Raw genomic sequence first — 12837 nt, 5'->3', positions numbered from 1 at the left:
GTAGTTGAGTAAACATTAGTAATTTAAATTTTACAGTTCTGGGAGGAGAATTTTATATTTAACTTATAAATTTGTTTTGGTTTTATTCCAAAGTTGTTCAAAAGCTGTAACACAAGTTTCTATCTCGTTTTACGTTTATAGTAATGCAACGTTTTAAAAGAAAATAATTTAAGCCAGGAGTGGGTTGGTTTAAGAAAATTTTGCCCTTAAAATAGTGCCCTCATATTTGAGAATCACCACACAGTGACACGTGTTGGGGCTTTCCTATTTAAAATCGGTGGCAAACACAAGCACCTTGGTCTGTCATTAACACGTTGGTGTGAAACAGCCTGTTAGGTCCTCTCTTTTCGAGAGCAGACTTTGGTGGGAGACAGGCAGGCTAAAGGGCTTCACAGAAAAAAAAGGCGGCCTCAGTGCATTGGGGCAAGTCATTAAGCCCCGAAAAACCTCCTCCCCTGCCTTACCTGTCAAAGAGGGGTAATCTTTTTGAATTATGGTTTTCTCAGGGTATATGCCCAGTAGTGGGATTGCTGGGTCATATGGTAGTTTTGTTTGTAGACCTACTAGAGAATGGACTTGAGGATATGGGGAGGGGGAAGGGTAAGCTGTGACAAAGCGCGAGAGAGGCATGGACATACATACACTACCAAACGTAAAACAGATAGCTAGTGGGAAGAATCCGCATAGCATAGGGAGATCAGCTCGGTGCTTTGTGACCACCTAGAGGGGTGGGAGGGAGACGCAAGAGGGAAGAGATATGGGAACAGATGTATATGTATAACATTCACTTTGTTATAAAGCAGGAACTAACACACCATTGTAAAGCAATTATACTCCAATAAAGATGTTAAAAGGGGGGGGTAATTTGTACCTTCTTTGCCCGTTCTGTGGGCCCCTTGCCCACTGGGTGAGGAGGTGGCTCCACCCGCTGGTGCCCGGATAGAGAGAGCTGAGGCCGGTGGGCTCCCCCACCCAGCCGGTTACTGGAAGCTGCAAAGCCCCTGCCCTGCTCCGGGCCCCAAGCACCGCACTGGGCGCTGCTGCAGGGGATGCAAAGCGTTGGCGGTCCTGCCACCGGATCGCGGGTTTCCGCCCCTTTGAGGCCCCCAAGAGACTGGGTGAAGCGGAAAGGAACTCGGGCATCACCTCAAAACTTTGAAAACTCTCAAAGCGCATGTGGGGTGGAAAGCGCACAGGTTTCTCTCCAACTCTTCAAACTTGCGGAGGGGCTTTTCGCGCACCAGGTGTGGCCCGCGGCCCCAGATCTCGGCTGTCGACTTTAGGGGCCCCTGGTCTTTGCGAGCAGGCGGCGGACCGCAGGCAGCGAAGGCCCCAGGCTCGCTCAGGAAGGGTTGCGCGGGTCCCCGGGCAGGGCGGGCCCTTCCCCGAGAGCCGGCGCGAGCTGGCACGGAGAGGCCGGGACAGGCGAGCGGCGCCGGGGCCACCTGCGCGGGGCCGCAAGGCCGCGGGTCCTCCCGGCTGCGCGCCCGGCTCGGACCGGCTGCGGGCAGCGAGGGGCGGGGGCGCGGGGCGCGGGCGGGGGGCGGGGGGCGGCCGAGCGGCTTCCCCGAGGCCGGAGGCGGGGCGGGCGGGCTCCGGAGGCGCGGGGGGCGGACCCGGCAGCCGCCGGCACTGCTTCCCCGCCCGCCCGCTCGCACTCAGTTGCGCCGCCGAGCCAGCATGGGAGCTGCGCGCGCCCTCCCGGCCCCCACACCTGTCTGAGCGGCGCGGCGAGCCGGGGCCCGGGCGGGCGACCCGGCGCGGGTGAGTGAGGGCGCTGGCCCGGCGGGGGCCGTGGAACAAAGGGCCGGTGGGCGCGAGGCGGGGGGACCGCGGGCTGCGTGGCTGGGGGGGACGGCACTGGAGACCTCGCCTCGGCTACCCTCGGGGCTCGAGGGGTGCGACCGGCGGCCTGGGGGAGCTCCGCGGAGACTCAGGAGCTGCAGGGCATTTGGATTCACGCAGTGTCACCCGTGGATCGGGTGGGGAAGGAAAGTTGTGCAACTACCATCCCGGATGCTGGGTGGGAGTAAAGAAAGAGCCCGCTCTGGGTACGCTGTCCTCCGGCTGGAAGATGATAACACCGGCGCCTCCTACGTGCACACACAGACACACACACACACGCACACCCTCACTTTTTCCCTTGAGTTTTGCACATACGTATTCCAACAAGATTTGAACATTAATTTTTAAACCCTGGGCATGTGATTGTGAACAAACCTTAGCAAGCAAGGAGACTGCAGCAAAGAGGCTCTTTTCTCTGGTGCCTTGATAACCCTGCGCATCCCTAGAAACTACTGTCCGTGAACTATCAACAGTTGCTGGAAGCAAATATTTCTTCCTGAGCCTGTGGACATTCATCACTAGTTAACGTTTAAAAAAACAGTTTGAAAAAAGTTTCAAAAATGTTTTAAAAGAGGAGGGAGAAAAATTATTTAGATGAAGGAAAACTACCACTCCCCTCCGGAATACAAATTAAGTTTGCTTTCGAACATCTCATGAGAAAGCAGCTGATAAAAAGCCTGTTTGTTTAATTCCCTTTTGGGTGACATCCATGAGACTTCAGAAACAGCCCCTGGCTGATGGAAAGCTCCTGGTTGTTCAGGATCGGTGTTGGCTTAGGGTTGCCGTCTCTTAGCGTCTGAAACTGAACTTGAGGGGTCTCTGTGCCCTCCTTAGGAGCAGGCAGGCCAATGCCAGAATCGTTTTGACGAGGCCCTGTGGTAAGGAGTTGAATTTATGGTTTGAAGTCAGCTGTGGCCAAAAACTGAATTCCAAATTAATATCAGGCTATTTATTGCACTTGTTTCAGAATCATACCTGTGCATAAGAGCATTTAAAATAGACCTTATAACTGCATCTCTTAAGAAGTCTGTCAGACAGGAGTGGATTGGAGGTGGAGTGGGGAAAAGGAACTTAGGAACTGCCACGAAAGCCACTATATGTACTTGTGAAAGTGTTTGTGATCATATGCACACCGTCTGCATTTGAATAGATTGTTTCACTTGTATTTTTGCCACTTAAGTCAAGAGATAACTCGTCATCCTTTCCATTGCCTGACCTGGAAAGGAAGCATTTTTTTTTTCCAAGGTAACTAATATGGATCTCATTTTTGTAACAGTGACAACTTATTCAGGTAGATGGTGAATGTGGGTGCATTTTTCTGTCTGTAGTATAAGTGCCAAAGTGCCCATTAGTGGGTCTGAGAACACTTCTGGCCCCTGTCTGCAGTGTTTAAGAGTCTCAGGTTCTCCTGCACATCTTTTCTCATAGATCCCTTAGGATTTAATCCACCAGCCATTATTCATGCCTAACTCCCCTCCCCCGCCCCCAACTCCAGGGAATTCGTTTCTCATGGTCTCACCATTGACAGTTTTATACTCTGCTCTTGTTCTGCTGCCAGGTTTGTCCCAGGCTCACTAGGGTAGTTCATTTTGCCTAAAATCTGATAGAGAAGAAGTTAAACTTCGTTTGACCACAAGATTATGTTTAGGGTAGCTGGGCTTGTAAGTACCCTGCATTTCTTTCCTGTACAAGACTGTAATTCTTAAACCATTATGTGATTAGGTTTGTTTCCCTTTAACAGGTTCTGTGCCTCAGGAAAATGAGAGCATGCCTGGCTGCAGCGTATTCCCAGAGCTTTGTTCATTTTTAGCTATTTGCTTTAGGAATTAGCATGGTTTCACTGTTCAGTATCCCTGGGCAGAGAGTCCATGGAAAAACCCTTTGCCATCCTTCCAAATGGTGTCCAAAACTTTTATCCTCACAAACTTCCCTGCTGTTTCTTCCTGTCATTACCGTTTATAGTGGTCACAGGGATTCAGACGTTGTACAACAGAGAACTTATATCCTGAGGATTAGATTTTCCCTGCCAGCACTTCTTTGCTATAGGAGTTAAACCATTATCCCAAACACTTGCCCTCTTGAGGAGACCTGTGTTGTTGCAGTTTTCAAGGTGTAGAACTGGCAGAGAGCCATCTCAGTGCCACGGTCTCCAGGCAGTGATTGTTGTCTGCACATCTGATAATGTGCAATGTCCCTTCACTGTAAGGTTATTAGTGGGCTTATGAAGTGGCAGTATCTTCATAAGGTATAAATATTTTCAGACAGTGGACAGAGGGACAGCAGCTCATGTTGAGTGATGGAACATGGAAAGTGTAACCCTCTTGTGAGTCAGATATACAGAGCTGGAAAAGGAATACTGTTTCCATATTACTAAGCATGGCGAGAAAATATTTGCTGACCTTCATTTTCCATTCTTTGTCATTTAGGTGAAATGATGCATGAAAATACTTAGTCGGGAAGTTTAAAAGATAATTATGTATCTAAGGACTCCTTATCCAGTAAAGGCTTATTCCTAGAAATGAAATGTTGTAGACCTGAATTATTTTGTCCAGATTTTTTTAATTAATTAATTTATTTTTTAACTTTTTATTTGATATTGGAGTATAGTCGATTAACAATGTTGTGATAGTTTCAGGTGTACAGCAAAGTGATTCAGTTATACATATGCATGTATCCATTCTTTTTCAAAATTCTTTTCCCATTTAGGTTGTTACATAATATTGAGCAGAGTTCCCTGTGCTATACAGTAAGTCCTTGTGGGTTAATAATAAGGATAAGATTTGGAAATGTTCATTCCTTTTTTAAGGTGTGAGTTTTCCAGACAGTTCTATAAGGATAAAATGATTCATTTAAAGGCAGGAGAGAATTAAAAATTATGTGACCCATTAGTTACTTTTCCAGTAGTGAGATTATGACTGTTTTCATCCTAGAGTGTTTCTGTTTAAATAAACTTAAATGGGCATAGCTAAGGCTTACCAAGAGTTTATAAAAATGGAAACAATAATTGTCTCCTGGGGAATTATTCTAGTATCAGGTGAACTGGGAAATTAATGCAAAGCCACCAACCTAATTTTAAAGTGTTTTATTAATGGGGAAGGGGTCAGGGCAAGGTGTGAATGCCTTAGGAAAGGCCCTGAGTTGGAGTAGGGTGTGTCCCCCTCCTCCTCTCTACCCCAAGACTTTCCTAAGAGCTTTCTCACCTAGCCATCCTCCACTCCATTCTTGAAAGCTGCCCTCTGCTGGAGGCCTTTGTTTCCTTTGCAAACAGATAAGGGAAACCTTGCTGTCCAGACAGGCAAGAGATCAGCATGATAAATTTTCCTTTTCCTTTCCCCTTGTGCCTCCGCCTTCCACAATTCTTTGAGTAAACGCTCCTGAGCAGTAAATGACAGTACAGATGCTGTCTATAAACAACATAATGCCTGACCTGTACTTTTGTGTCCCTGGAAAATTATAAAATGAGAGAATCTTGGACCTGGAAAAACCAGAGCTAGAAGACTAAGAGATCATTGTTCATAACAATTTCTAAATCACCCTAAATACACATTTGGTAAAGGAGTAACTTATGAAGCTTGTAACTTTAATACAGTTGTCAGTTTAAACCCAGGTGGGGACCTGAGAACATACAACTTTCTCTTCCAATTTCTGATCAGGTATTTAAAAACCAAATCAATTTGGAATAATTTGACCTGCATTAATTTCTAAATCTGAATTAAAGTTTTTTTGTTTTGTTTTGTTTTGTTTTTTGCGGTACGTGGCCTCTCACTGTTGTGGCCTCTCCCGTTGCGGAGCACAGGCTCCAGACGCGCAGGCTCAGCGGCCATGGCTCACGGGCCCAGCCGCGCCGCGGCATGTGGGATCTTCCTGGACCGGGGCATGAACCCGTGTCCCCTGCATCGGCAGGCGGACTCTCAACCACTGCGCCACCAGGGAAGCCCTAAGGTTTTTTTTTAAATACAGTTTTATAGCTTTCAGAGTTAGATAGAAACTTATTTATTTATTTTAAATTTATTTATCTTATTTATTTATTTTTGGCGGTGTTAGGTCTTTGCTGCTACGCGTGGGCTTTCTCTAGTTGCGGCGAGCGTGGGCTACTCTTCTTTGAGGTGCGCGGGCTTCTCATTGTGGTGGCTTTTCTTGTTGTGGATCATGGACTGTAGGCGTGCGGACTTCAGTAGTTGTGGTGCACGGGCTTAGCTACTCCACGGCATGTGGGATCTTCCTGGACCACGGCTCGAACCCGTGCCCCCTGCATTGACAGGCGGATTCTTAACCACTGCGCCACTGGGAAGCCCTAGAAACTTTAATGAAGATATAAAATGTTCTCAGAATAAGGTCTTACCACACAAAGTAATGAATAGAGTTGAAATAATAATATAGGGAACTTGTAAGCGATGCTTCAAACTAAGAGAATTAGTGTTTTTGAGGTATCTGAAAAGTTTATTTTTGAGGGATTAGAGCTTTACCCTGCCCTGTTGGTTTAGCAGTTTTACTTATAGATGGCTGACTTCTCCTAAACTGGCTGACTGCCCAGAATTTCACTTGTGAAGGCTCTGGATTAGATTAGATGCTATTTGTCTAGAGTCTTAATATTCTAGCCATAGTCTGCAGTAGGCTCTTTAGTGCCCTCTAACAGCATCCTGTGATCTGTAAGTGGTCTGGGAGGCCCTCATTTTGCTGAAGAACAAATTCGATTCTGTGTGCTGAGAGGCTGGAGTGAAGCTGTGGCCAGTGAGAGCCAACACGCATACCCCAGAAAAGACTTGTTCCTGTGTCTCCACACCCACTAACTGGTTTCTTAAAACAGTGTTTACTTTTTGAAAGGCAGACATTTTTCAAAAAGGTATGCCATGGTGACACATGTGAAATGAGGCATGCTTTAAGACCTTGGAAAGTATTTTTTAAACAGGGGTTTACTATACAGGAAAAGCACTTGGAAAGGTGAAATTAGAATCGATTTTGCCTGAGAGGGGGTTAATTCATTAACACAAGGTTCTTAGATGGATGGTTTTTTTTTTTTTTTTTGCAATTTTAGTACATTAACAATGTTATTTATTTATTTATTTATTTATTTATTTATTTATGGCTGCGTTGGGTCTTCTTTGCTGTGCGCGGGCTTTCTCTAGTTGCGGTGAGTGGGAGCTACCCTTCATTACGGTGCACAGGCTTCTCACTGCAGTGGCTTCTCTTGTTGCGGAGTGCGGGCTCTAGGCACATGGGCTCAGTACTTGTGGCACGTGGGCTCTAGAGCTCAGGCTCAGTAGTTGTGGCGCACGGGCTTAGCTGCTCTGCGGCATGTTGGATCTTCCCAGACCAGGGCTCGAACCTGCGTCCCCTGCATTGGCAGGCAGATTCTTAACCACTGCACCATCAGGGAAGTCCCTATTTCAGCTTATCTTAAGAAAGAACACACAGAATCCAGAGGTCCAAGCTGCCAAGTATTTCTGTTTTCAAAATATTATTCTTGGGAGAGAGAGAGGAGGAGATGAGATAGTATGATCTTATATATTATCATGAGTTGTAGATATTTTCAAGGGGCAGGAAGAACATGACAGTTAAAATATGCTCGTATTATCAACTAGAACATGCCTTTTGAAATCCTAAATCTGAAATTTGTATGTTAATTGGATTTTAGGAGTACAGAGTGCAAATTATTTACTGCTGTAAATAATTTGCACTCTGTAGGACTGTGCCAATGGCATGTGTCTTTAGCTTTATCCATTCGTCCAACCGTTGACATTGTCTATTGGCTGGGGTGTCAGGGAAGAGAATGGTAGGAACAGGTCTGAAACTAGTTCAAATACACTTTTAAAAATCCATCTAGGGGGCTTCCCTGGTGGCGCAGTGGTGAAGAATCTGCCTGCCAATGCAGGGGACATGGGTTCGAGCCCTGGTCTGGGAAGATCCCACATGCTGTGGAGCAACTAAGCCCATGCGCCACAACTACTGAGCCTACATTCTAGAGCCCGTGCTCTGCAACAAGAGAAGCCACCACAATGAGAAGCCCGTGCACCATAACAGAGTAGCCCCCCAATCACCGCGACTAGAGAAAGCCCACGGGCAGCAACGAAGACCCAACGCAGCCAGAAATAAATAAATAAATAAATAAATAAATAAATTTATAAGGAAAAGAAAGGTAAGCTGAAGTAAACTTGGCTTAACACATCTGTTGCTCAGTGTTAGCAGGCATTAATGTTCTCCATGTTATAGTCCAAGTGAGGAGGGGATAGTATGTAGGGGTCCAAGCTGAAGCCCTGTGGGAAATACATGATTCTTCCTAGTACATATCACACTTGGCAGGGATTCTGGTGTGGGGGGCATTTCGTCACCTACACAGCAACTTATACAGGGAAAAGGCTGTCCAAGCCCTAGGTATGTCCAAGGTCTGGGTCCTCGGCTAGGAGATGGGAATAATCAGAGAGAACCATCTCCTGGAGTCTCCTGAAGTGTTGTCCTCACCACACCTAATCCACCCGCGAAGTCCCCCTTAGGGAAGAGGGCTCTACCTGCATTAGCATCCCCTCCCTCATCCATTTAGAACCTTTAGTCCTGGCAATACCCTCAACCAGCACAAACACTTGTGTGAACGTACACATGCCCCCCATGATTTCAAGGATTTAGAGGAATAATTAGATATATTTCCTCCATGCCAGAGGGCCCAAGGACCCTTCCTGTTTGGAAAAATGGAGAGAAACAGTTTCAAGGAATCAGGAAGTCCCAAGGAATTAGCTTTTCCAGCACTTCATTTCTTTCTTTTCCAGCCACGCACTTGACAGAAGTGGAATCAGAAAGAGTCAAGCAAAAGTTCCCAGAGGCAGGTGGGGCAAGCACATACTGGAAAACATAGTGTGTGCATATTGGGAGTATGGCTTGGCATGCTCAGCTGGACTAGATCAGATCAATGGGATTTTCCAGTTTTAGGTAAAAGAAAGCAAAAGTCACCCAGAAGTTGCTGGCAGCTCTGTATTCTCAAAGAGGAAGCGTGAGAATAGTGAAACAGTTTCTTCCTGACTCCCACTCCCACTATGTCCCACTAGCTTCTTAAGACCTAACCCCTCCTTGTCCTTGTTTTGGGGTCCTTCATTGTGAATGAATTAACCTACCTGCTATTCAGCTTCTCTTGAACAGAAGATTCGGAGCCAGTCTGAGCCAACTGATGCTTCAATATTTATAAGAGTACTTCCAATCATCTTTGTTGTTGTTGTTTCTCTTGTGGGATGATTGTTCCGGGTCTTTAAACATACCTTTCAGGATAAAATCCAAACTCCTTCATCTAGTATACACAGCCCTGCATAATCTGGCTCTTGCCTGCTGCTTCCACCCTGTCCTCTCTTCCACCCTTACTGAGCTTAGTGTGTTACTGAAGTGACTTGTACTGTTGCCTGTCTCCTTGCCCTTGCATAGACTGTTTTTCCCTCTTTCTAAGTGTCCCCTTCACTCTGTCTTAGCTACTTTCTGTTCAGACTTAACACCCATCTCAAGCATCACCTCCCCCACAATACCTCCCCTGTTCTTCTTCTCCCCACAACTGGATTCCACGCCCTTTCTCTGAGCCTCCATATCATCTATGTGCATCTCTGTCATTAGCACTCAGCGTGCATCATTCAAAATATTTTTTCACAGATGTAGAGAACAAACGTATGGATACCAAGGGGGAGGGGGGCTGGGATTAACTGGGAGATTGGGATTGACATATATACACTATTGATACTATGTATAAAATAGATAACTAATGAGAACCTACTGTAGAGCACAGGGAACTCTACTTAATGCTCTGTGGTGACCTAAATGGGAAAGAAATCCAAAAAAGAGGGGATATATGTATATGTATAACTGATTCACTTTGCTGTACGGTAGAAACTAACACAACATTGTAAAGCAACTATACCCCAATTAAAAATATATATATAGTTTTTGAGCCACACTAATAATTCATTCATTCACTCTTCATAAATACAAACTATCCATTCAATAAATCTTTGTTGAGTTGCTAGCATAGGCCCAAGTTCAAGGCATTTAGACTAGCTGGGAACACAGATGCACAGACCTGAAAACGTAACCAATAGTTACTTGAAATAGGAATAGAAATAGTCACAATGTGATACTTGATGCAGTATTAGAGCTTTAGATCTTTGACAAAGACCCTGGTAGTATACAACAAAATCCAAAGGATGAAGGAATATTTGGTTTGTCGGAGACCTGGTTACTCTGAAACTAAACTTATAATAGTTAAGGTTGTTCTAAATTCAAAACAAAGCAAAACAAATAAAACAAAAAAAGTCTCATTCCCTCCTCTCAATCACTCACCATTTAAAAGCAATCAGAGTCCCAGTAAGTGTGACACTGTGGACCCATCCCTCCTTGATGCCTTAGTCATTCAATAAACTGTGTAATTTAAATTTACCCTCGAGATGAGCAAGTTACTTTAAACATTTTCGCAGTACATCCTATAATGAGATTGAGAGGAAGGAAGGAAAGAAAAGCAGGGGGACCAGGAAGGTAGGAGAGGATGAAAGTATAGAATCAAGCACAAAGAAGGCTCAAAACTGTATGGATATCAGGGCTGGTCAAGCAATTCATCTGTGAATTAATGACTCCATGCACCTGCCCTGCAGCAGGCCGTCCTTAGGGACACCTTAAACATCAAGGGGAATGAATACCCAATTTCATTTTGGGCACCCAGCCACAGGAACAAACAAGGTCAAGCCCTTGCGTTGTGAGTGAGACCATTACCTAGGGATTCCTCTCCACACCCCGATTAATGAGCAGGGTTCACAGTCTTAAAACAACGACAGGCATGCCCCCAGGCTGCCTCCCCAGCAAAGGAGCGCTCAGCCCCTTGCCCTCCTGACCTGCTTGTCTTTGTTCCTGCAGGGTGGTGCTCAGCATGGCGGGGACCCCAGGGCTTCTCCTCCTCCTCAACATTCTCCTCTGTGCTGTTGGGCAGGTGAGCCCCTACAGCGCCCACTGGAAACCCACCTGGCCTGCCTACCGCCTCCCCGTGGTCTTACCCCAGTCCACCTTAAACTTGGCCAAGCCACACTTTGGGGCCGAAGCCAAATTGGAAGTGTCCTCCTCGTGTGGCCCCCAGTGTCATAAGGGAAGTCCACTGCCCACTTATGAAGAAGCCAAGCAGTACCTGTCCTATGAAACCCTCTATGCCAACGGCAGCCGCACCGAGACACAGGTGGGCATCTATGTCCTCAGAAGTGGTGAGGGTGAGTCTTCGGGAAAGTCTCGAAGGAAGCGGCAGATTTATGGCTATGACAGCAGATTCAGCATTTTTGGGAAGGACTTCCTGCTCAACTACCCATTCTCAACATCGGTGAAGTTATCAACAGGCTGCACCGGCACCCTGGTGGCAGAGAAGCACGTCCTCACGGCTGCCCACTGCATACACGATGGGAAAACCTACGTGAAAGGAACCCAGAAACTTCGAGTGGGCTTCCTAAAGCCCAAGTTTAAAGATGGTGGTCGAGGGGCCAACGACTCGAGCTCAGCCGTGCCCGAGAAGATGAAATTTCAGTGGATCCGGGTGAAGCGCACCCATGTGCCCAAGGGTTGGATCAAGGGCAATGCCAATGACATTGGCATGGATTATGACTATGCCCTCCTGGAACTCAAAAAACCCCACAAAAGAAAGTTCATGAAGATTGGGGTAAGCCCTCCCGCCAAGCAGCTGCCAGGGGGCAGAATCCACTTCTCCGGTTATGACAATGACCGACCGGGCAACTTGGTATACCGCTTCTGTGATGTCAAAGATGAGACCTATGACCTGCTGTACCAGCAGTGTGACGCCCAGCCCGGGGCCAGCGGGTCCGGGGTCTACGTGAGGATGTGGAAGAGACAGCAGCAGAAGTGGGAGCGAAAAATTATTGGCATCTTTTCCGGGCACCAGTGGGTAGACATGAACGGTTCTCCACAAGATTTCAACGTGGCTGTTAGAATCACCCCTCTCAAATATGCCCAGATTTGCTATTGGATTAAAGGAAACTACCTGGATTGTAGGGAGGGGTGACACGGTGTTCCTTTCTAGCCACTCTTAATGGTTTTCTATTTTAGGAGAGGCCAAATTTTGTCATTGGTGTGTGTGTGTGTGTGTGTGTGTGTGTGTGTGTGTAAAATGTGTTATAATATCTTTTACCTAATTTTTTTAAATTGCAAGATGACTGGCTGTATTATTTGAAAACTGGTTTGTGTATCATATATCATTGAAGCAGTTTGAAGGCATACTTTTGCATAGAAATAAAAAACATACTGACGTTTGGGTCAATAGGGAAGATTTAGTGATTAACTTAATCTTTCACCTTTTGAGAACTTTGATTTTTATTTCATCTGAACTTGTTTCCAAAGCTTATATTAAATACGTGGCATATGGGAGATATAAATTCTTATGTGTGTGTATGTGTGTATTTTCTCCTGAGGTTCAACTTGCTTTGTTTTGTTTCTTTTAGCGCCTAATCATTAATGTTTCCAGATGGCAGTGTTCCCCACCACATACAACTCTTAGGAACTTTCACAGCACTTTTTAGACAGGCAGTTATAATATTTTGGATTTGGGGGCATTTGCACAGAAGTCCTGGATCAGTAAAATAATTTATTGATTATACTGGTACACATATTAAACTGTATCCTACAGTAAGTATCCCAAGCATCTTTCAAGTTTGAAATAGTTTCTCTTCTGGAGGCTGTTGCTGTACTTTCTGGGAAGCCTTTGCATGTGGCTCTGCCAGCTTTTGTAGTCACACCAGAGTAAGCAAGATTGTTTATGCCAATCCTTCCATTTAACAGGATTTCACTCACATTTCTTGAACTAGCTGTTTTCCAGAAGACAATAATCAGGGCCTAATTAGAACAGGCTGTATTGCTTCCCAGCTAACAGTTGTGGTCACACTAAAAACAATCATTGTATTTTACCCCTGGAGTGTAGCACATCTCATGTTTTATCATTTGGATGGAGTAATTTAAAATGAATTAAATTCCAGAGCACAA

General features: G+C 45.8%; 1 protein-coding gene across 1 annotated transcript; it reads left to right on the top strand.

The window, feature by feature from the left end:
• The first annotated feature begins 1615 nt into the window (after positions 1-1615).
• Positions 1616-12239, top strand: PRSS23 (serine protease 23). The gene is made up of 2 exons (XM_082628477.1): positions 1616-1764; positions 10720-12239. Exon 2 carries the CDS (start codon positions 10733-10735, stop codon positions 11861-11863), a length of 1131 nt encoding a protein of 376 aa, XP_082484603.1. The 5' UTR covers positions 1616-1764; positions 10720-10732; the 3' UTR covers positions 11864-12239.
• The last annotated feature ends 598 nt before the right edge of the window (positions 12240-12837 follow it).

This window comes from Mesoplodon mirus (genome assembly GCF_964341445.2).
Source record: "Mesoplodon mirus genome assembly, chromosome: 7".
Classification (NCBI taxonomy): domain Eukaryota; kingdom Metazoa; phylum Chordata; class Mammalia; order Artiodactyla; family Ziphiidae; genus Mesoplodon; species Mesoplodon mirus.
The sequence above is the reverse complement of the archived record's forward strand: the minus strand, read 5'-3'. Positions and strand labels throughout refer to the sequence as shown.

Excerpts from the sequence above, each read along its gene's own strand:
- PRSS23 (XM_082628477.1), top strand. The coding sequence starts at position 10,733 with ATGGCGGGGACCCCAGGGCTTCTCCTCCTCCTCAACATTCTCCTCTGT.